Source organism: Lipotes vexillifer, unplaced genomic scaffold, assembly GCF_000442215.2.
Source record: "Lipotes vexillifer unplaced genomic scaffold, Lipotes_vexillifer_v1.1 scaffold1098, whole genome shotgun sequence".
Classification (NCBI taxonomy): domain Eukaryota; kingdom Metazoa; phylum Chordata; class Mammalia; order Artiodactyla; family Lipotidae; genus Lipotes; species Lipotes vexillifer.
Genome location: NW_006798559.1, coordinates 196,079 through 218,880, shown reverse-complemented (window position 1 = coordinate 218,880; position 22,802 = coordinate 196,079). Strand labels below are relative to the sequence as shown.

General features: G+C 51.6%; 2 protein-coding genes across 2 annotated transcripts in view; one reads left to right on the top strand and one right to left on the bottom strand.

The window, feature by feature from the left end:
* The window catches only part of TGOLN2 (trans-golgi network protein 2), a 12,827-nt gene extending 10,025 nt beyond the window's left edge, over window positions 1–2,802 (top strand). The window contains exons 3-4 of the mRNA XM_007470597.1: window positions 234–901; window positions 2,638–2,802. Coding sequence (XP_007470659.1) covers window positions 234–901; window positions 2,638–2,802 — 833 coding nt within the window. The remainder of the gene's footprint in view (window positions 1–233; window positions 902–2,637) is intronic.
* Window positions 2,803–10,686: 7,884 nt separating this feature from the next.
* RETSAT (retinol saturase) lies at window positions 10,687–22,592 on the bottom strand. Its single transcript, XM_007470596.1, has 11 exons — window positions 22,424–22,592; window positions 20,207–20,389; window positions 19,639–19,880; window positions 18,599–18,800; window positions 17,822–18,019; window positions 15,968–16,087; window positions 12,039–12,177; window positions 11,695–11,804; window positions 11,453–11,619; window positions 11,097–11,256; window positions 10,687–10,832 (listed from the first exon to the last, which is right to left on the bottom strand). The coding sequence occupies exons 1-11, from the start codon at window positions 22,590–22,592 to the stop codon at window positions 10,687–10,689; spliced, it is 1,836 nt and encodes a 611-aa protein (XP_007470658.1).
* Between the last annotated feature and the right edge of the window lie 210 nt (window positions 22,593–22,802).

Here is a 22,802-nt window from a genome sequence, read left to right as displayed (position 1 = left end):
CCCCCCGCCTCCCACAACAACTCCTCGACCCACCTCCACTAATCCCAGTCTCGCCGCCAGGCCCACCAATACTCTCCGTGGCCGGTCGCCACCTGACCTCACTTCTTCCCTGCCCGACCCTCGCCACCCCTCCGCTCGCCATCAGCCCCTTCCTCTGTTTGCCCGTTGCAACGTTCTGAGGATTCCTTTCTCTCCGCCTGCCTCTCTTCAGCCAGACGGTTTCTCTGTTTCAGGCTCCGCGCAGTTCGCTTCTTTGTCAGCCTCCTCAGCAGTCGCTGCGAGGGCAGATCCGGCTTCTCCAGCAGACTCCAAGCAGCTCGTGTCGAACCTGCAGCCTGAGCAAGAACACAGTGACAGACTCCCTCTGAATCAGAATGCCACGAATGCCTTCCCTGGCAGTTCGGAACCCGAGCGGCTCCACAAGAATGACAGCCTTGGCAATTCCTCCAGAGACCAGTCCACCGAGTCGGTCTCCACCTTGGAGCCCACCAAGGAGCCCACCAAGTCCGATTTAAACACAGTAACCGACAAAGCTCTGCAGCCTTCCAGAACTGAATCTGGGGGAAAAGTATTGCTAGACTCTGACCGCTCTTTTACCCAGCAGGAGGGAGAAGGTAAGTCTTTAGAACCACCTGAAGATGAGGAGCCCAAGGAGACGGAGGAAGGGGATACAGAGCCTGAAGAGGGTGCACCACCCAAAGACGAGAAAGAAATGCCTGGCTCTGCCTCCAGTGAGAACCGTGAAAGCACAGTTTTGGATTCCTGGAGTAGGGAGAAGGATGACCTTTATAAGGATAATCTTGGAAGTTCCAGTGCAGAGAGCAGCCACTTCTTTGCATATCTGGTGACAGCAGCCATTCTCGTTGCTGTCCTCTATATTGCCTACCACAATAAGCGGAAGGTAAGTCAAGAGTTGCTTTAAGAGGAGGGATGGCGGCTTCCCTGGTGGCGCAGTGGTTGAGAGTCCGCCTGCCGACGCAGAAAACACGTGTTCGTGTCCCGGTCCGGGAAGATCCCACGTGCCGCGGAGCGGCTGGGCCCGTGAGCCACGGCCGCTGAGCCTGCGCGTCCGGAGCCTGTGCTCTGCGCTCTGCTAACGGGAGAGGGCACAACAGTGAGAGGCCCGCGTACTGCAAAAAAAAAAAAAAAAGAGGAGGGATGGGATTTCCTCCACCCTGAAAGCTTGGTGTGTGGGTATCCATCACTCATCTGCCTGTAAGCACTAGGAATTGAAAAACAAACTGCAGTTTCTTCTGAGACCCTGCTAGGGTTCTTTATTCTCTTTTAAAAATTATATATTTTCATGTCTGTTTCCTCTGAGTGCCTTCTGCTGTTGCGTCAGGTGCCAAGTTTAGGACGTTATTATGCTCTGACCCAAATTAGGGTCTCCTCCCGTAATCTTGGAACTTACAGTCTGTCACAGCCTGAGAGGACCTGAGTACCTGACAGTCTGTAAGTAGTTAGAGCCCTTATCTTCCTGTTTCCCGTCTCAAAAACACAGTGCTTCCTGTCTTATTATTTCTAGCTTCCTTTCCCAAGCTTTTGTTTTCCATGTGCAGTGGCAGAAAGAATGGTTACATAGTCTTCAACACCAACAGCAGAGAGCCCAGGGACTATATTCTGCAGTCAGTTGAGTTTCTGATTAGACGAAAGGCCAGAAGTTGCATGGATACACTCATCTTTTACTTCAGCAGGGTTTGTTGTGTTGCTTAGTAACCACTCTAAGGACAAAATGATTGCATTCCTTTTTTTTTTAATTGAAGTGTAGTTGATTTACAATGTCGTGCTAGTTTCAGGTGTACGGCACAGTGATTCAGTTATATGTATATATATTCATTTTCAGATTCTTTTTCCCAAAATGATTTCATTTCTTATTGAGCCCTAAGAATTTAGTAGTTTCTGTAGGCTGGTTAAAATTGAAGGATTCAATTCATGATAGCCATAAGGCCTAGGGCTGTGAGAAATGAGGGAAGACATTTAGTAAAAGTGGTATATTCCTGGGAACTCCCTGGCAGTCCAGTGCTTAAGGCGCCGCACTTTCACTGCAGGGGGCATGGGTTTGATCCCTGGTCAGGGAACTAAGATCCTGCATGCCTCGCAACACGGCCACACACACACACACAAAAGTGGTACATTCGTTATTCTACATCCAAGTGCTCCTCATGGAGAGTAGTAACCTTAGGTATGAAATGAGAGTGGTAAGGTTAAGGTGAAGCAAAGTGTGGGGTGAAAGAGTAAATTTTCAGATAAGATAATTATCTTATCTGCAAATTAAATATTGCTTAATATTAAAATAAAAGGAGGGTGGATGGGTCAGCCTGGAGGAGGCTAAGTTGGGGAGGAGTTGGCGGTTCTTTTCACCAAGCGCTCTTGAGTAAATCATATAGACCACCACAGGCTAGAGCCCAGAAGAGCCCTCCTGCATCTGTCATTTCCTGTTTAGCAGTATAAAGGATTCTGATCTAACTAGGCCCTGTCCTCCTTATAATTGTTAATAGGGCCTTTTTGTGGATGTCCTGCCCTTTTTACTGTCAGGGTCATAATAGATGGGCCACCAGGTGATTACCTCTGATTTCAGAGACTGAAATATGTCGTTAGAGAGTCACTTGTTAATCGCTGTCTTGTTCCTTTCCCCAGATTATTGCTTTCGTCCTGGAAGGAAAAAGATCCAAAGTTACACGGCGGCCAAAGGCCAGTGACTACCAGCGTTTGGACCAAAAGGTAAGGAAGGAAGGAGGGATATGCAGTCTCACATGGGCCCAGCAGTGGGCTTGTGTTTGGCATGGCGGCAGCAGCAGCTGATTCTGGGGGTGCTGTTGCCACTGCCCCGCCCTTTTCAGACCACAACATATAGACATCCATGTGAACATGTCTGTGGTGTTCGAGCTAGAAGAGATTCTCAAGGCCTCTGCAACAGCTTCTTTCAACAGATGAGGAAGCTCAGGCCCAGAAACATTATGATTTTTTTTCCCCTACGTTCCCACTACAAGTTCCTGGCAAAATCAAGACCTGAGGGCAACTCCCTTGGCTCCCGGCCTGTACTTTTCACACTCCATCAGCACTTCGCAAATTTTCATAGGCATATGACTCACCCTAGGAATTGTGATTAAAAAAAAAAAGCGAACTCTGTATGGGGTGACCCTATCCTTCTTCATTTCTAGGGAGTTTCCAGGTGACACCACAGGCTGCTGGAACCACACTCCGGGTCGCAAAGCACTAGACCACAGGCCCTGAAAGCAAACAAATCCAGAAATGTAGGCTCTGGGAGCTTCCAGCTCCCTAGATCAGCCCTGCAAATAGACTTCCTGAATGCGGCCAACCCAGGCCTCTGCCAGAAAGCAAAGCCCTCCTTCCACCCCAGAGGCAGCCTGCCTGCATGGGGACACACTGCCTTGCTGCCAGCATGCGCCCTCCCTCCCTCTGTGCAGCCACAGCCGGGACACTGGTAAAGAGTAGTTGGTGCCCGACTTCCCACAGGGAACACAGTCCGCATACCAGTTACAAAATAAGCCCCACAGCTCAGAATCTCTTTGTTAGCTAGCCCAGTAGGTCAGCTGCACAATATAACTCTGGCCTAGAACCTTCCCAGATAATTGACTTTAAGGATTTCTTTTCCCCTTTGTTATAATTTTTTTCTGATTAAAAAAAAAATGTGCATGTAAACAATTCAAAACAATATAGGATGGTGCAAAGTAGACGCCCAAGATTCCCATATGCCCCCCACCAAGTATGTGTCTTTCTAGTGTTTGTTTTATTTCAAACTGACTTTTCAAATAATCTTACGTGCTTTTATTTTATCAGTTGCTATTTGTATGGTGGAGGGTCAGTTTGTCTTAATTTTGAATTTTTCTCCTGAACTGCAACTCCTATAAGATCTTCCCCCCACCTCCCACCCCAAAACCATAGCAGTGAGGTATATTCCTTTGGAAAAAGATGAATGTTACCAATAGATTGTGTTGCTCTTGTTTCAGATTTGATTTTTCTGTTCTTGAGAACCTTGTCCTCCCTGCTGATTTGTTTCTAAATCAAGAAAAATGAAGAGAAAACTACTGTGACCTAAGAGACACACCCCCTCCTCTAGGGTTTGGTGGCAAGTCGGGGCTGGCAGAGGCAGGGGGGGATTGCTTTGGGTTTTGCACCTGCACTTTGGCGAACTTGTCCTCCCGTGTTCCCGTTATTTATGCTGGTGTCTTCTAGCCTGTCCCCCTGAGTGTGAGTAGGGAAGCATGTGGGCGTGCCCAGCTGTGACCAAAGGGAGATCTCAGCCCTGGGCAGGTGACTGCTGCTGACTGCCCTCCCTCGGATCTTGGTCCTGTCGTAAAGTTAGCCCTTGAAAACAGCATTGCACTCGCCACTACTTACCTTCGCGGACCTAGGAGAAAACTACAGGTTGTGGTCCGTTTCTACCAAGGCCTCTCCCTTTGGGGGGATGTGCCCTACAAAAGATGTAGAATGTAGTGAATGCTGATGGGCAAAGGGCTCCTTTGAACACGATTCTCTTCAAAGGCTTCAGCAGCAAACCAAAACAGCAGCTGAAAAACATGCTTTATTGCCTCTGCGAGTCCAACCTGCCTAGTGCAAGCTCTTCACGTTCTTCTGACATTTTCATATTATTTAAGACGAAGTGAAGCCACTTCCATTTAGTTGTACTGAGCAGAAAACCGAACTTGGGGGTTCTGGGAGGAAAGCTGTAAAGCCACTATGCCCATCACAGATGTTTTAAAAATCACAGTTAGGATTATTGGAACATTGTGTTCGTCCCTACTCACCATCATTACAGAAGCTTTTTGAAGTAGGCTGAGTTCATGCTTTGGGCAAGAAAGCAAGGACTGTTTGGTTTGGGTCTAAAAATTTCGAAGGGCTTTTATGAAGCATGTTTCCCACAAACTCTATTTTGCCTTTGTTGCCTAAAATAGACTTACATGTACAAACTGACTATACTCCCTCCTTTACCTGAATCTAGTTAATGGTCCTCTTATCTGATAAAAAACGCCAAGGCTAATTAGTAAAAATTCTCCTTCTGTCCCATGTCAGGGGTTTTTAAAATTTAAGAAACTCAGGGGACTTCCCTGGTGGTCCAGTGGTTAAGACTCCGTGCTCCCAATGCAGGGGGCCCGGGTTCGATCCCTGGTTGGGGAACTAGATCCCGCATTCTGCAGCTAAGACCCAGTGCAGCCAAATAAATGAATAAGTATTAAAAAAAAAAAAAAAGAGGGCCTCCCTGGTGGCGCAGTGGTTGAGAGTCCGCCTGCCGATGCAGGGGATACGGGTTCGTGCCCCGGTACGGGAGGATCCCACATGCCGGGGAGCGGCTGGGCCCGTGAGCCATGGGCGCTGAGCTTGCGCGTCCGACAACGAGAAAGGCCACGACAGTGAGAGGCCCACATATCGCAAAAAAAAAAAAAAAAAAGAAAGAAAGAAACTCAGAGAGTTCCCCTGAGGTAACTGAGGGTAGTGTTTTGGATCAGATTATTGTTTTATCTAAATCTGTTCTAGTTGTGCTACCCTATTATCAAGAGCCTAAAGAGAGTTGTTTCTGGGAAAACAAAAAACAAAAAAACAAAACAAAACTGAAAGAGAATAGCTGATCTTAGGGAAATGCAAAGAATGTGGGAAGTGAGAGGAATAGGATGAATTGTAGGCCACTGAAGAAGTCTGGCGGAAGAAGGGGCCATCCTGTTTGTCATGGTATCTTCCACCTTGCTTAAAACAGCCCGTGACTTTGAGTTGAGATTTTCATTCTCTGCAGGTAACATCTGTAGAGGTAAGGAATGAGGACTCTTCTTGGCATCATCCCCTAAGACCACGGTTATTTATTCCCTTTTCTGTCTCCCCTTTCCCTGCCTTTCTTCCTCCCCTGTAATGTTTTCTCTTTCTTCCTGTCTCCACTCGCCCCTTTCCTTCCATCTTCGTGCATGCCCAGATTCCCCGCTCCCATCCATCCCACTTGTGGTCCAGCTTCCATTCCGTTGCCATGTATCTTCCTCATAACCTTTACAGAGTCACTTCGGTCCTTGTCTTCCTGCTAATAATGTTTTCCCAGAGGTTCAGATCACCAAATCCAGTGGCTTGTTCTCAAAGCTTAGTCTTGTCCCTGATAGAATTGGACACTTAGACCATCAAATCGAACTTCCCCTCTTCTGGTCTCTCTGTCCTGGCTTCTGAGAACTCCTTTGTCTTATCCTGTGCTGGTGGAGAGGAAGGCCCTCAAAGACACGTCTGTGTCTTTTCCTTTGTCTCCCTAGAAACTCGTCCATTCTTTATCCTCTGAGTGAGTGACTCCCAAGTGTTTATCCTTGGCCTAGTTCCCAAAGAACCCAGTCCTGCCGTGTGCTGAATATTTCAGCTTGGTCATCCTGTTGTCACGGAAACGGAATTTCTCTCTTCTACCCATTAAGCTGCCCCTCTCAACTGCCCAATCTCTTTAATCATCTCAACTCCAAACTGCAGACTTGTGCCATTTTTATGTCCTGTCACGAAAGTCCTGTCCATTTTTAGAGAACCATCTCCAGCTACAGTCTTTCCATTTTCTTTGTTTCCCTGCCCCACACCACCACCCATTTCACTTCTCTCCTAGATTTTTTCCCAAGAGCCACCTTAATTGGTCTCCTGTCCATTTTTTGTGTATGCGAAGAGAGCAGAGTGAACTTTCCAGAGTACTTGCCGTGATCTGAAGCGTCTGTCTCGTGGCTTCGAGAACCAAGTTCGTGGACTCTGGTGTTCAGGGCTCCGCAGGCCGGCACTGTCCTGCCTGTCTTTCCCTGCACCCTCGCTGGGCCAAAGGTCCCTCTTGTCGGGCCCATCCAGGCCTCTGTGCCTTTTCGTCCTTGCTGCATCCTCCAGTCCCTGGCTTCCGGTGGCTGTTTTCCAGTTAGGGCGCGTCCCCCCACCTTCTCTTCTTTCCCTCGCCTCCCCAAAACCTGTTTCCTCAGGGCCCAGCTCACGTTTGCCCATGCACCTTCCTGACTCCCCCGCCCCGCGTGATTGGCTCTTTCCATTTTACTATAATAGCTCCTGGTAATGCCACTCACACATTTTGGAACTTGAGCAAAACAGGGCAGCCCGTATCTGCCATCTCTGTCTGGTCTCCCCAAGAAAATGAAGCTCCTTCAGGAGCACCCAGGGCGCCATCTGCGTATCTGCCTAACACGGGACAGTCCCCGGGGACTTGAGTTCAGTTTCTTCTTGTAGAGGAGACATGTTCTTTGTTCAGGACATCTGGCTGTGACTTAACTGAGGTCTCACACGGCTCTTTCTGGCTACTGGTTGCTGTCCCTCATTGATGGATATTGATAGTAAGGAGGAGGGCAGAAAGAAAGATTGGTTTCAGGCACCAAGTAGGTTGGCACCAAGTGGACGCATAAGTATTGTAGAGTCTGCAGAGCTTCACTTTTTGAGCCTCTGAGAAGTATGTTTCTTGTGTGAAAGAGTACAAAAGAATTTAAGTTTCACTTTAGAAACTGCACTGAAAGAAAGCTCCCACAACAAAGGAAAAGTTGTTTTCTGGGTAGTTGTCTTTTTGAAGATAGACTCTTTGAAGCATGTTTTCCTAGAGGTTGTGCAGATGAGGGTGGACTGGTGGGGGAGGGGAGGATCTCTCCAGCTTGGGGGTGGGGGACGCGAGGGGCGGGCATGAGAGGTGCCCTATCCAGACGGCTCTGTGCTTCCTTTCCTGGCCCCAGTTTTTGGTGGCAGGGTGGTTTCTATTTGGAGGAATCTGTGCTTCAGAATTATTTGAAGAGTCCACCTCTGGACTCTGTGGGAGTGGAAGGCTAGTCTACGTAGAAAGGCTAAGATAACTCAGAAAGACCTGACAACTAGCTATGTACACACTGACATTTCTTTTCACATAATGGCTTTCAATGAAACTTTTGGTGACAGAACTCTAAACCTCTAAAATTACCGATAATGATTCTCATTTTCTTCTCCCATTTCATGTCATTTAATTCAAAAGCCTGCCCCTCATTTTTGCAGGGTAACTTGTTATGTAATGCTGCATGTGTGATGCAAGCTAGCACGCTTTGCACATGTTCTGAATCATTTGAACAGGGAAGACGAGTATGCCATACACCAGACCCTGTACTTCTGCCAGCTGTTTTCTAAAAACTCTTGCTAGGACAGTTGAGTTTGGCATTGCCTTGCCTAAGAAAGAATCCTGAGAAGAGATTCTCAAGTTTAATTGAACCGTACATCCAGAACCAAGGCTGAATCTCACCTCAGTTTAAGTCACGTGTGAATTTCCTAAATATCCCAATCTAGAAACTCCTCTGTAAAGGCATTGAGTCTGAGCTGTATAGTGTTTCAAGCTGCCAACAAAGTCAGCTTCCTCACACTTGTCGACATCCGTTTAATTCAGAAGTCTAACATGTTCAATAAATGGTTGATTGTTGAAATCGTTTCCCTTCTTTTTTTGTTTACCCAATCAGCAGGATACTACTGTTTGGCAATGTTTTTGTATTTCCACCTTGTAACTTAACGATAATCACTTAATTTTATTTCTTTAAAGCTTATTTGGGGACTTCCCTGGTGGTCCAGTGGCTAAGGCTCCGCGCTCCCAATGCAGGGGGCCTGGGTTTGATCCCTGGTTAGGGAACTAGACCCCACATGCCACAACTAAGAGTTCGCGTGCCGCAACTGAAGTTCCCACGTGCCACAACTAAAAAGATCCAGCATGCCGCAACAAAGATCCCACACGAGGGAGGCAGTGAAGATCCTGCATGTTGCAACTAAGACCCGGCACAGCCAAATAAATAAATAAATTAAAAAAAAAAAAAAAGCCTATTTGGTCTAATGACAAGTATTTTTCCATATATAATGTTCTACCTAGCTTTTATGAATGCCGTCACCATGTAGTTGTGTATCTCTGCACAGAAACCAAAATAAATTTCAAATGTTAAAGCTCTAAAATCATTAAATTTAATTTTTCTCCTTTTTTTAAAAAAGCACAGTCGATATACATTATATTAGTTTCAGGTACACAACATAGTGATTCAACATCTGTATACATTACAAATTGATCACAGTAAGTCTAGTAACCATCTGTCACCATACAAAGTTATTTCAGTATTATTGATTATATTGTACCTCTTAATCCCCCTCTTAATAAATTTATTAGTACTGTATTGAAATTGATTAAAATAAGGCCTAACGTAAGTGGGAGGTCATTTTTTTTTTTAACCTTTAGCCTTCACTCACCTTCCCACCCGATCCCCATGTAAGTACCAATACACCGGAGACGCATTCCCAGGCTTTGCACACGGTCTGTAATTTCCCATGTTCTGATTGACTGCCTGCCAACCTCCTCCTCACCAGGCAGCCCTTGTCCTAGGTTGGGAGTAGCTGGGCTTCTTGTCATAATATACTCGTTACCTCTCAGGGCTTGTCCTTTGCTGTACCCTTGGCTTGAAAGCTCTCTCCACCTGCATCAACCCCAGTGAAGCTGTCTTTCCAGGCCTCTGCCCTGACGGTGAACACCCCCGTCTCGCTGTGTATTTTAGGAAGCTAAGTCTTGAGGCTCAGGCCCTGAGGTCTGGAAGGGTATCTTGGTGCTGGCATGGTGAGAACCCAATTTAACCCCGATCATAAGGAAGACGAGCCTAGGCCCTGGCTGCATGCGCACTGGACGTTCTTCTGTAACATACACCTCGCTAACTAATGCGTCCTGTCAGCCCCCTGCCCCCACGTCCACATGGACCCTATCACAGGCGTTTCCCCACCCACTGAAAGCCAGTGGAACCAGAAAAATGGGATCTGGAGCCTCTGAACCTATGGAACTACAACCCAAACCATGCTCATCAGGCACCCTCTCTCCACTGTGTAGAACTCCCGCAGAGAGGCACTAAGGGTGAATGGGAAGAGAAGCCTCGGGCCAGTGGGACCACCCTGCTTCAGCCGACCCACACTCTCAAGGGTTCTAGCCACCTGACAAAAGAATATTTGGTTTGATGGCTCAGAGTTAGGAGGTGTGGGTGGGGGATGCAGAGCGCTGCTTGATGAACCATTAAAGTCACCCAAGTCAGTAGCCCACGCTGGGCCTTTCGTAGAGACAGCATGTATAAAAGGTATGAAAGGGGCTTCCCTGGTGGCGCAGTGGTTGAGAGTCCACCTGCCGATGCAGGGGATACGGGTTCGTGCCCCGGTCCGGGAAGATCCCACATGCCGCGGAGCGGCTGGGCCCGTGAGCCATGGCCGCTGAACCTGCGTGTCCGGAGCCTGTGCTCCGCAACGGGAGAGGCCACAACAGTGAGAGGCCTGCGTACCGCAAAAAAAAAAAAGGTATGAAGGATCACCACCAGCCTGGCTGGAAGAGCTTCAGTTTAAGAACCACCATCTAGGGACTTCCCTGACAGTCCAGTGGTTAAAAAAAAAAAAAGGTATGAAGGATCACCACCAGCCTGGCTGGAAGAGCTTCAGTTTAAGAACCACCATCTAGGGACTTCCCTGACAGTCCAGTTGTTGAGACTCTGCACGCCCACTGGAGAGGGCACGGACTTCAATCCCTGGTCAGGGTAAGATCCCACATGCCGTGCAGCACAGCCAAAAAAAAAAAACGCGCCATCTATGCTACACTTGTGTGTCAGACCTCTCATTCAGAAATTAAAAACAAGAGTACGTGATCGAGGAGCTAATGCAGAAAGACATGGGTAAGTCAGGGGCTGTGCCAGAGCACTGGCCAAATTTCCTGACTCATCCCTGACCAAACTGATTCTGTGCCTGGACCCTTGAGCCAAGCTTCTGAAGATCTGAGTACAGGTTCCGCTTCAGGATGGCGCTGCTGCACAGCAGGGCCCCTTGCAGGGCTCCCATCAACCCACAGGTGAAGACATCCTGGCCTAGGAGACAAAAGCAGAGGCCCGTGGGCACTGCTGCCCACCCCCCAAGTGGGGGACAGGGATGGACAAGGGCCCCTGGGCCAGGGCCACCCAGAGATGGCTTCAGACCAGGACCACGACCAGGGTCCACAGCTGCCGAGGCAGCCCAGCTCAGGGTGTAGGAGGCTGCAGGGGGCAGCAGGATCTGAGGACAAGAATGGAGGACTCTTGGTGACAGGGAAGCCCAGGGTCTCAGGTCCTGGCAAAATGCGGCAGTCAGTGTACCTGTCAGGTAGAGGTTGGGGATGGGGCTCTGGGCCCTCATGGAGGCCATCGCACCAGGATGCAGGCGGCCCAGGTCATGGTCAGCCCCGTAGCAGGCCCCCCGGGGAGCTGCCAGGTAGAACTGACTGGTCAACGGGGACCCTCCAGTCACACTGTCCACCTGAGGAGGCAAAAGAGGCAGCGGAAGAGTGGGAGTGGGACCTTGTGAGACCCTCACGTCCTTTCCTGCCCCTGCACGAGCTGCCTGCCAGCACGGGCTCCCTATCCTTTCCTGGAGCTCAGTCAGCCCGGGGCCTGGTTCCCCTGCCCCGAAGAAAGGGTAGAGATGCACCAGCCACAGGAGCCTGCCCTCCTACCTTCCCCTCCAGCTGTGGGAAGAGCTTCAGGATGACCGACAGAGCGGCTTCAACAAAGGAGCTCTTGAGGGTCTCGTAGCCGCTGCTCCGCTTTCCCTGGGGCTCGTCCCGCCACTCCTCGAACCACTCATAGGAGGTGGGCACCAGCACGACCCCTGTGGAGCGGCCTGGGGATGCAGGGCCGGGTAACTACTGCTGCCCCTGCCCCGCCCAAGTCCCCGCCCCAGAACCTCAAGCCCCACCTGAAAACCGGTCCTCCCACGACGGGTCCTTGGCCGACGGGAAAGCAATGAAGAGAACGGGCATGTGCTCTACAGCCCTGTCCGCAGGCAGAGAGAGGTAGTGCTCCATCCTGGGGGAAGAGAGGGGCTGTCGGTCCCGGCCTTGTTCCCCGCAGCCACCAGCACACCCCGAGGGCAGGTCACCCCCAGGGACCCCCGAAGGGATGAGGCCAAGGCACAGCCTAGGTAGGGAAAAGCCCTTCGGGAGTAGATTCTTGCCCATTTCCTCCCATCCTGCATCCTGCTGCTTCTCCCCCAGCATCAGGGGAGGACACCCTCCCCACACACGCACACCCACGCCTTACGCCGTGTCCATGTCTGTGTCAGAATAAACGTAGTAGTTGGTAGACGGCAGCCCCAGGTCCTTCTTGGTGCCTCGGAGGCAGATAAAGACAGAGAACATGCTCAAGCCGGGCCGCACCATCCCCAGTTGCCGCTTCACACCTGCAGAGAGGCGGCAGGACCACGTGAACAAGGCCACCAACTGCTGCCCCTGCCCCGGGAACCTGCGGACACCCGCTCACCTCATCTGCAGCCTCAGACGTTTGGACAACTCGACCTGGCAGGGGCCTGCTCTTTGGTCTCCTGCCTGTGAAGGCCACGGCCTCAGACTTCCGCTCTGAGCGCCTTGAGGAGCAGTGAGTGACGCCCGGCTCTCTGAGCCACTCACTGCCTCCCATCGTCCCCTTAATGTCTCAGTTATGAGCGGATGACGGGGCTCTGCACTACAAAGACCACGGCTAGGAACAGTATTTGGTTGTAAGCCATGGCTTCGGTATTAAGTTGAATACAAACCATCTAATGACTGAATATGCATAATTCCTCCTGTGCTGAACAGTCAGCACAAGGCCTTAAAATGCTAAGTGATGCAGATGAACAGATGCAAATGGCATCACTGGCACTTGGCATTTCAGGGTTCATCTGGCGAGGAGGGAAGAACAGCACTGAGGAGGAAGGCAACAGTCACCGTGGGAGCCTCTGGATGTCCCCTGGACCGAAGCCACTGGGCACTCCCACCTCTCAACAGCTGAGCCCAGACCAGTTTTCTGGAAATTGCTCCCACAGAGTGTTATCCTTTTTTTTTTTTTTTTTTTTTGGCACTTAGTAAGGCAGTATATAAACGTGTCATAAAGAAATCAGTGTGAAGGTTAAGACATATTTTCCCTCAAGCTTTAAAAGGAAGATAAGGAGTTGGGATGGTGATGCTATTCACATGTGAGCCTGAGGAAATAGCCCCGAGGAGGGAGTGTCTCATATCCTGGAAAACTCAGAACTTGTCCAGAAGAATAGAGGTTTTTTGGGAAATTGCCCCCCCAGAGGTTTTTCCTTTTTTTTTTTTTTTTTTTTTTTTGGCGGTACGCGTGCCTCTCACTGGTGTGGCTGGATCACAGGCTCAGGACACGCAGGCTCAGCGGCCATGGCTCACGGGCCCAGCTGCTCCGCGGCAAGTGGCATCTTCCCGGACCGGGGCACGACCCCGTGTCCCCTGCATCGGCAGGCGGACTCTCAACCACTGCGCCACCAGGGAAGCCCCAGAGCCTCATCCTTTGTTCCCATTCCCAGGAACATTTCCAGCCCCTGCCTGAGGAATAAGTCGCCACTGGCTGCTCTGCTTAACTCATGTAACAAATATCTGTTGAGGACCTGAAATGCGCTGGATCCTCTGCGAGGCCTTGGGGACACTGCAAGGAATCGGACGTGATGCCTGTCCACTGTCCACTTTCCTGAAGAAGCTGGCTCTCCTATCACAGGCTGCGAAGACCTGAGTGCTACGGGTAGGGTGACCATAAAACTTATCATCCAAAACAGGCCACTTCTGAGAGTGAAGGGGGCGTTGTAACAATTACAGTAGGACAGCGAGCATAAGACTTCCAGACACCCAGCCGCCCAGCTGTGGGAGCACCGAGCGGGGGCAGGGGATGTGGTGAGTAGTAGTAATTGCCCTGGAAAGTCGGGAGCACCTTCTCCGCTGGGTCCCAGCATCGTTGGGGAACCACAGCTGTGGGCACCCCCTTTCCAGGTGGGGCAGGGTGGGCACAGAGAGAACGAGGGGCCCAGGAGTGATACCCCCAGGTCTTCAGGAGCCCCTTAGCACAGCCATCACCTCCACCCAGCCCCTCCTGTCCCTTTCCCCAGCTAGAAGGAAGGGGTCCAGGTGCCACCCACCTGGCAGAAAAATAGAAACTTGGGTCTCAAATCAGGCACACGACGATGAGACCAAGCCCTGCTTCTCCACACCAGCCTTAGCTCCCCTACTGATTTTGTCAAACTAGTCTTCCCTACTCAAAACACCTCCTCTCCAAACTACCCTCCTCAAAGCTCAGCCGTGGAATTTAAGAAAGGCGCTCCTATTCACAAAGGCTCCCTCTGCCTGACCACCCCACCTCCACCCTCGACCCCAACTAGCACTGCCTGTCCCCAAGGCCACCAGATATCCCATTCCCATCTCTGAGAGCGAGACAGAACTGTGAGAATCTCTACCCCCAAACAGCTGGAAACGTAGGAATCCCAGCACCTGGGGCCTCTGAGTTAAGCATCACTGCTGCCACTGTCTGAAATGCTCTCAAACTGGGATTCATCCACTCCCGCTCGAGAGAGGCAGCTGGTGCTTCAGGCAGGTAGGGGCTGGCACGTGAGACTGCCTTCGGGGCTGAGATATATAAGAGCAGTGGAAGCTGCTTCCGCCAGTGAAGGGAGGCAAGCTCAGGAGCTAAGTCTGTGGCACGGCTGCCTGGAGAGACTGCGGGCCTGGGGGAACACTGGGCCCGTCGGGGGACAGTGTCAGGGTTCAGAGGTCCTAGGAGAGAGGGAGGCACGAAGCACCAAAGGCCACTGGGCGGTCTCTGCCCCACCCCACTCAGCTCACCCGGCCCCGAGAGCGGGGAGGCCCCTGCCGGCAGCAGATGCCGGCCGAGGCCCAGCTAAGTGAGGCGAAGGGCTGAGGAGGCCAGTTCCCGGGAGCACACGGCCTGTACCTCAGAGACAGTCATGACGGCCACCCACCCTCTCCCCCACCGGGAGATCCAAGGTCTCACTCTTCTACTGAACCCACCTCCCTGGGCCCGCCCTCCGGGGCAGAGCGCTCTTTCCACGGCGCTCCTCCCCGGGCACCAGTGAAGTCCGGGGTTTCCGCCCCAAACTCATCGTGAGCGGCTCCCTACTCCCCACCTCCCACCCCAGCCAGAGGCCTTTTCGCAGACGCCTCTCCCTCACCCTCCTGGATCGCTGGTCCCCTCCCAGCCAGCGGCCTCCTCCCCTCAATCACATCGGGCACTGCCAGCTACATTTCCAAATGGTGACGTCCCAGCTAACCTTGGCTCAGCCTCTCTGTTCCTTGTGGGCCGACCTGCTCTCCTGCCCCTTCAAGTGAGGCCTTCTCTCTGGAAGCCCCATGCTTCCCAGCCCAGAGCGGGCCAGCAGCCCAGGCCCAGGAGTCAGACACACCAGCCTTCTCCTCTCAGCTTGGCCACCTCCAGCTGGGTGGCCTTGGGCAGTTATTCGCCTGTGTGCCTCTGTTTCCCCAGCCATCAACATTAGGGTGACGAGCTCTCTACCCAGTGGTCGAGGATCAAGGCAAAAACAAAATCAGGCTTTTAGTTTTGGACACGGCCTATCAGTGGAGATGACTAGACTGAGGCTTATTTTGAGTTCAGGGCTCAAGGAGCGGAGGATACTCCTGCAGCCTCAGCAACAGCAATATTATCAAGGCCGCCTTCACACCAGCCTTAGCTTCCCTTACCAACAACGTCAGATCAGGCTTCCCCACTCAAAATAAGTGAGAAATTGAGGAAGGAAGCAGGATTCATACGGCAAACTCAGTGAAAATCCAAGAAACGTTCCTTTAGGACTCAACCCACCATCATTGACTATCAGAGAGATGATCTAAGATCTAGGGAAACTGGAAATGGGCAACTAGGACTGGAGACTTGAAAGAGGAAAGGGAAACATGGTTGACGTGATAAGAGGAAAGGGAGTAAATTATGCCAAGAATGAAATGAGAGATAAGGACCAAAGGGTCTTTGGGGAGGATGTGATACAAAGGAAGTTGATCCCACCCCCTGAACAGAGGCCTTCTGGGAACGGATGTTAGAAACCGCTGTGCTCACCTTTTCTGCCTATGGAGGGTCAAAGGGCAGAGCTAACGCTGGCGGAAGCATCAGCCAGGCTGAGCCAGCTGGTTGCAGAGGGCAGGCCTGGGGCACCTGGAGGACAGTGACGCAGCCCAGTCGTTTACCTGGCAGACAGCGGGCCTTCTCTGGCAACAAGTGCTCATAGGTGTTGAATAATCCTGCGTTGGAGATCACGATGGGGCAATAGATGCTCACCAGCTCCTGACCCTTCTTCACAGTGACACCTGCAGGCACAAGAGCTTGGCTGAGGTTCCGTAAGCTCCAGGAGGATGAGAAAGGTCCCTATTCCCCACCCCCCAGATCTCTCCCACATCGACCCCGAGCGGGCAGGCCCCAGGCCAAACTGCAAAGTGAGGGAACCATCCTGAGGCACTGCCCGCTTGGCTCACGGCCCCCGCCCTGGCTTCCTACCTCTCTCCCCACCCTGCGTGGGCGCGCTTCTCTTGAGCCACCCACCAACCTTCACACGAGCCTTGAAAGAGCCCATGGGCTGAAGGCCTTCACTGGAATCCTAGTCCCTTCTTCACAGCTGCCAGACTTCCCGTTCCAACATACGCTCTTTTTAAAATCCTCCAATCTTGTCTCAGCCTTCCCTGATGTGGTCCCTTTCGTGCGTCCAGCCTCATCTCTGGCCATTCTCACTCAGCTATTAGGTAGGACTGTATGAAATAGCTGATAGTCAACCGTTCTTTTTAACCTATAAATGTGGCAGTCTCTTATGATTCAACCTAACATTTTCAGATGCCTAAAAATACTCAGCTCTCTCATACCTCTGTGCCTCTGCACATTCTGTTCCCCCTGCCTGGAATAGCCACCCCTCCCCTCTGGCTAGCTTCCTCTCACCCTTCATGACCTCCCTCTGAGGCCTTCCCCGTTCCACCATCCTCTGTGTCACCTCCATCCTTGGTGCCTGCCTCTATGGCACTTTAATCATATCGCAGTCATCTTCCCTGTGAGACTGGAAACTTCTTGAGTTAGAGATTAGGATTTACTTATCTTTTATCACCTAGCACGTGAAAAACACAAATAAATATATCCGCAACTGAATTTAATTGAACTGATATTCCCACCTTGGTTCACAGATCCCCTGACGGCTGGAAGGAGAGCTTGCTCGTGAACATGAGAGCAAGTCTCACACATTGGACAGCCACCCCTCTCTCACCACCGGGAACTTCCCAGTCTCATCTACACACATGCCCTTGGAGACCGCTGACGGCCTTTCCTCCCTTGATTTTTGCGTGCCCTGGGCTACCCACTCACCACCTCCTCCTTGAAAGACTCCTCTGGTGAATTTACTGTCACACCAGCTCTGTTTTCCCCAGGCCTCTCTCTGCCCCCTTAGCTGATGCTTCTGAAGCACCCGCCGCCTGGATGGCCTGTTCTGTTTACCAGAGTCCTTCCTTGCATAGAGCCTCTCCTCACGGAGTTCATCCACGGTGGGATTTTCATGCTCTGTGCAGGTGACAGCAAACACCTGAGCCAGGGTAGAGTCTGGGTCCCACTCTGCCATTTACACATTGAAGGCAGGGCATCCTGCCGGCCTCCACACCACCCTACAAGCACCCAGGTTACGTACTCACTCCATCAGTCACTGAACAAACAGTTACTGGGCTCTATTATGTGCTGAAGTCTATAGACATAAAGATTAAAAAGACACACCCGCTACACTCAGGAGGTCCTAGATTACCAGATAACTATTTTTATCTATTGAATAAATGATGAAATACTGTTCTCTGGGAACCATGCCACCCTTTATCCTTCCCGTGTCCTTTTTGCTTCCAGGCCAATCGCTATCCCCGGGCAGCCCCAGCTTGGGGCAGATTCCAGCCTTTAACCCCCCACTTGGAGGTCAGTCCTTCTACACCTTCTGCCCTCAGTGCTTTCGTTGCTCTGCACCCAGAGACCCCAGGTCTCTCCCACCCCGGCCAGAGACTGTGAAGACAATGCAGGGCTCTTACCGCAGGCCTTCCCAGCTGAGTCCAGCAAGATGCTCTGCACAGGGGCCCTAGTCAAGACAGCACCCCCGGCCCGCTGAATCACAGGGATGGTGTGGAAAGCGATTTCACTGGAACCCCCTCGGGGATAAAAGGCCCCTTTTATGTAGTGGTCAACCAGCAGAGCATGCATGGCAAAGGTGGTGTGGCTGGCGGTCACACCTACAGAAGGAAGGAAGGGGTGATGAGGCAGGAGGGGCAGCAGTACCTTCGTTCAGAAAGGAATACGGGTTCCCATCAGAAAACACGCAACCTTTGGGAATTCCCTGGCGGTCCAGCGGGTTAGGACCCGGTGCTTTCACTGCCAGGGGCCCGGGTTCAATCCCTGGTTGGGGAGCTAAGATCCCGCAAGCCGTGAGGCATGGCCAAAAAAAAAAAAGGAAAACACGCAGCCTGAGGCTATGCATCCCAGGATCCAAGTGATCCCCAGGGCTCAGGGCAGCCAGAGGGCCTGTTTCCATCCAAATGTGGGGAACCTTACAGGTCTTGGGGCCAGTGGGAACGTCCTCCCTGAAAACTGTCATGCTGCCAGGGAGGACAGTTTGGGTTGGAAAGGAAAGTCATCCAGGGCGTGGGTGAAGGGAATTTTTATCAGCGTGTCCAGTAGGGAGGCGGACAGACATCTCCTCCATAAGCTCCAGAGGGCCTGGGGTGTGTGCTGTTCCAGTTCAGTCAGCCAAGCAGGCTCAGGAAGAAAGACTGAGAGCCAGGAGCTGCCTGGGGCCCAAGGCCAGTACCCACCATAAGTGGGAAAGATGTAGCTGAGCACGGCCTGGAGCTCCGCGGAGGCTGGCAGCTCCCGCAGGACCTCGGCCAGGCTCTGGGTGGATGCGTGGAGGAACGGAGAGAAATGGGTGAGCAACCCATATTTGTTGAGGACCTGAACCATGGGCAGCGGGAGGATCTTCAACAAGATGGCATGACTGACTCCTCTGGATACCACCTGGGGAAGGGAATGAGCAGGGAGGAACAGGTCTCATCTCCTGACTCGCCTTTCCAACAGCCTGCACAGCCCAAGGGCCAGCAACACTTAGCCCTGGCTGAACTTGGCTGAATTTGGATTTTAAAACACTGTACTTGGGACTTCCCTGGTGGCAAAGTGGTTAAGAATCCACCTGCCAGTGCAGGGAACACGGGTTCGATCCCTGGTCCGGGAAGATCCCACATGCCACGGAGCAACTAAGCCTGGGAGCCACAACTACTGAGCCCGCATGCCACAACTACTGAAGCCCACTTGCGTAGAGCCCGTGCTCCGCAATGAGAGAAGCCACTGCAATGAGAAGCCCGCGCACCGCAATGAGTAGCTCCAACTCGCCGCAACTAGAGAAAGCCCGCGCGCAGCAGTGAAGACCCAAAGCAGCCAAATATAAAAAAGTAAATAAATTTATAAACAAAAAAACAAAAAACTCCGTACTCTGTGAATTTTTCCCATTCTACCCTCAGGTGAGTCCTTTTTTGCTTCTCAGTTTCCAGCCCAAATTCCTTTTGAATAATCCCAATCAGATGAAGTGAAAAAGAGTGGTGATATGACCACAGGGAGGCCAGCGTGGTCAGCGAGGAGAGCTGAGCACCCCCCAGAGGCCAGAGTGAGAGTGGCAGCTGCAGAGCCCAGGCTCCAGAGACAGAGGGCCCACGGGGCACAGAGGCCAACTCCAGTGGAGGCTGAGTTCCAGACAGACAGGCCTGTTCCTCCTTCCTGCCTCCCTAACCCATCACTCCGCTAATGAGGAAGGTCAGCCTTGCTGGGAATAGGCAGGGGGTCCTCAGCATGTCCGTGTTACCTTAACCAGCCTTATATACTTGTCAATGGCAGCTTCCTCCTGGGGAAACTTCTCCTTGAGGCCCTGTATGTAGGCTTTCTCCCCACTGTACATGGGAAACTCCTTTCGGCCATTGGGCCCTTCTAGTACCATGATGTCAAAGGGAGAGGCCGTGGGAGCCCAGTCCAACTGCCCCTCAGTGATCTGGTCCAAGATAAAACGGCCAAAGCTGCCCTCCTGCATGCGCCCGATATAATGGATTCCTGTTGGGAGACAGAAAAACAAAGTGTCATAGGGATATGGGGATTGAGCCCTGGAAAAGCTCCAACAAGGAAGCAAGGTTAAAGAGGTTGTCCTGCAGGGCTGAGTCTGTGCCCAGAGCGGGTACCCACCCTTTCTGTAGAGGGGAGTTGCAGCAGAAACCACCAAATCCCTGCCCAGTTCAGCTGCCAGTGGGTACAGCTGTCAGACAAGGAAAGCGGTGCCCAGGGAGAAGACGGGGCCTCCAAAATCATAGAAATGCCCAGGATTGTCCCACCATGGCTGCTCCAAACCGCCTGCTCCCAGCCCTTTTCCACAGAAGCCTTACCTGTGTCAAATTCAAGGCCATCCTGTCCAAAGGTATGACAACAGCCTCCCGCCTTGGTATGTTGTTCCAGCACCAGAACTCGCTTGCCAGCTTTGGTCAGGATCGCAGCTGCCACCAGGCCCCCAAAGCCACTGCCTATGACCACCACATCCAGCTTCTCTGGCACTCGGCTGGCTGAGAAAGCTGCAGCAGATGGAGATGGAGGTGGGGGCTTCTTGCGGGGGGGGGGCGGCAGTGAAAGAGCAGCGATGTGGAAACCAAGGCAGAATTCTCTAGCTTGTACAACGCCAGAGAACTCTAGAGCAGTTTGGCAAGGAGCTCCTGTCTGAAACATTTTACCTGGGAAATATTCAGGACCAGCCAGGCGGGTTAAACAAAGTGATTTGGTTTGATCTGAACTGATTTAAGGAAAGCCACTATGTAGCTGGGGATTTTTCCTACTTGCAAAGAAAGTAAAAAATCCACAAACTATCATAGGAACAAAACAATGCTGCAATACAGGCTGAGAAACCTAAGTGCAGACAGAGTGCGAGCTAGGGAAGAAAGAAAACGAGGAGGGGGACGGGGGCCAGTGCAGGCTGCTGGCTCATGGACTGGTCCATTCACAAGCAGGTTATCTTTGGAAAATGCAGGGTCTGCAGCTAGCAGTGGAGCAGCCCAGTCGGATGATGGTTCTTCAACATCCTGATGCAGAGGCAGGACAGAGCTGCTCTGAGAAATCGTGGAGGTGGGGTTGAGGAGGAAGCCCTAAACAAGACAAAACTGGACAGCCCGTGGTGCCGTATGGGCACTTCCTACACAAGATCTGTTCTTTCAAGATCACTTCTAAAGGGACTTCCCTGGTGGCGCAGGGGTTAAGAATCCACCTGCCAATCCAGGGGACACGGGTTCAAGCCCTGGTCCGGGAAGGTCCCACACGCTGTGGAGCAACCAAGCCCGTGCACCACAAGTACTGAGCCTGCGCTCTAGAGCCCACGTGCCACAACTACTGAGCCCACGTGCCACAACTACTGAAGCCCACACATCTAGAGGCCGTGCTCCACAAGAGAAGCCACCACAATGAGAAGCCCATGCACCACAACGAAGACCTAACACAGCCATAAATAAATAAATAAATTTATTTTAAAAAAAAGATCACTCCTGAAGAACTGAGATTTGGAATTTTTCAAGCTGCTAGGGAACTCAGTAAACTTTCAACTTTTCAAATGTTTTTTAAAAGACCTATAGTGAAAAATATATTTCATATTCACATCCCAGAACATATGTTTGTATATAATATAAATACCTGAAACAGAAGTTTCACAATACTTACCAGAACCATGTATTATGCACTCTGATAGTTTCCATTCTACTACCCACTAAGAGATGACAACCTGGTTTGAAAAACAGTTAAACTAGTCATCTCACTTTTAGACCAATCCAGATAAATGGAGTGACTTGCTAATGGTTTCACAGCAAATTAGTGACAGAGTCCAATGAAAACTCTGATCTCAGAAGTTCAAACTAATAGGCCTTCCACTTAGAACAATACTGTCTCCAACTGTGTAGCAAGACTTGTTGCGCAGAATACTAAAATTTACAAGTGAACAGATGAGAGAGATCTCGGATATAAACAGATTATTCTTTTTACAGGTTCTTTTTTTTTTTTTCTTTTTAAGCAGTAGAACTCTTTCTTTAAAACCTTAGAAGAAACTCGCAAATACTTTTTAAAGATGACAGTGCAGGTCAATGGAAGAGCAGCTCTGAGCCTGAGTCACCCCGTTGAGCCTCGTTTCAACAAGAGATGGGAGCAGGCATAACCAGTCAAATCACTTGATGGGCCAAATGCAATTTCCTATAAAGGTTTCTGTGCAGCTCTCCCAAGTCCCTGAACCCATGGGGAAGATAAGTGAAAACGTTAAGGTCTTAAAGCAAAGTAGGGGAAAGGTCTCTTGCTTATCCGGTTAGCCACCTCTTTTTATCCGGTTAGCCACCGCTATACTAAGTGGCAGGGCCTGAGCGTGGCTATGCCAAAAACTTGGCTCGCCGAGGACGATGCCCGCGCCCGTGTGGCCACGATTCCCCGGGCCTGCGGGGACCAAGGCTCTCGCCAGTGGCGGACTCTAAAGCGGGTGCCTCCACGTGCAAAGAAGCCCTCCCATCACTCTGCATCCGGGGAACGCTAACCCGCGAGGATGCCAGGGCGCAGCCTCGGACCCCGGGGTCCCTCCCGCTCACCTTGCTTGAGAACCTTCTTCCTGGCCTCCTTGTCGGTCACCAGGGGCGCGGGTGGCCGCTTGACATCCTCGGAGAAGGGGTTCGGGGAGCTGCCGGAGAACAACCCCTTGCAAACTTTGCCGAGGACGGCCAGCAGCAGCGCAGCCAGCGGCAGCAGTAACAGCCACATCGCGCTGGCGTCGGAACCCGTCCGCTCTGACTGCGCCGGGGCTCTGCGGCCGCGGCTCTGCCCAGTTAGCTTATCCTCGCATCCGGAAAGCACAGCCAACTTCGGCCACTTCTCAGCCAGGCCCTTTTTGGCCAGAAGCCAAGTCTCCGGCGGACATTGACCATGGCGGCTCGTCGTACTCACGTCTCTGGCGGCGCGGAGGAGGGCCGT

Bases quoted from the DNA above. Each gene is read 5' to 3' on its own strand.
- RETSAT (XM_007470596.1), bottom strand. From the start codon at position 22,592: ATGTGGCTGTTACTGCTGCCGCTGGCTGCGCTGCTGCTGGCCGTCCTC. The intron at 19,881-20,206 runs GTAAGGCTTCTG...GTCTCCCAACAG, and splicing joins TGGCCTTGAATTTGACACAG to GAATCCATTATATCGGGCGC. The intron at 11,257-11,452 runs GTAGGAGGGCAG...TTGCCTCCTCAG, and splicing joins TCCCACAGCTGGAGGGGAAG to GTGGACAGTGTGACTGGAGG.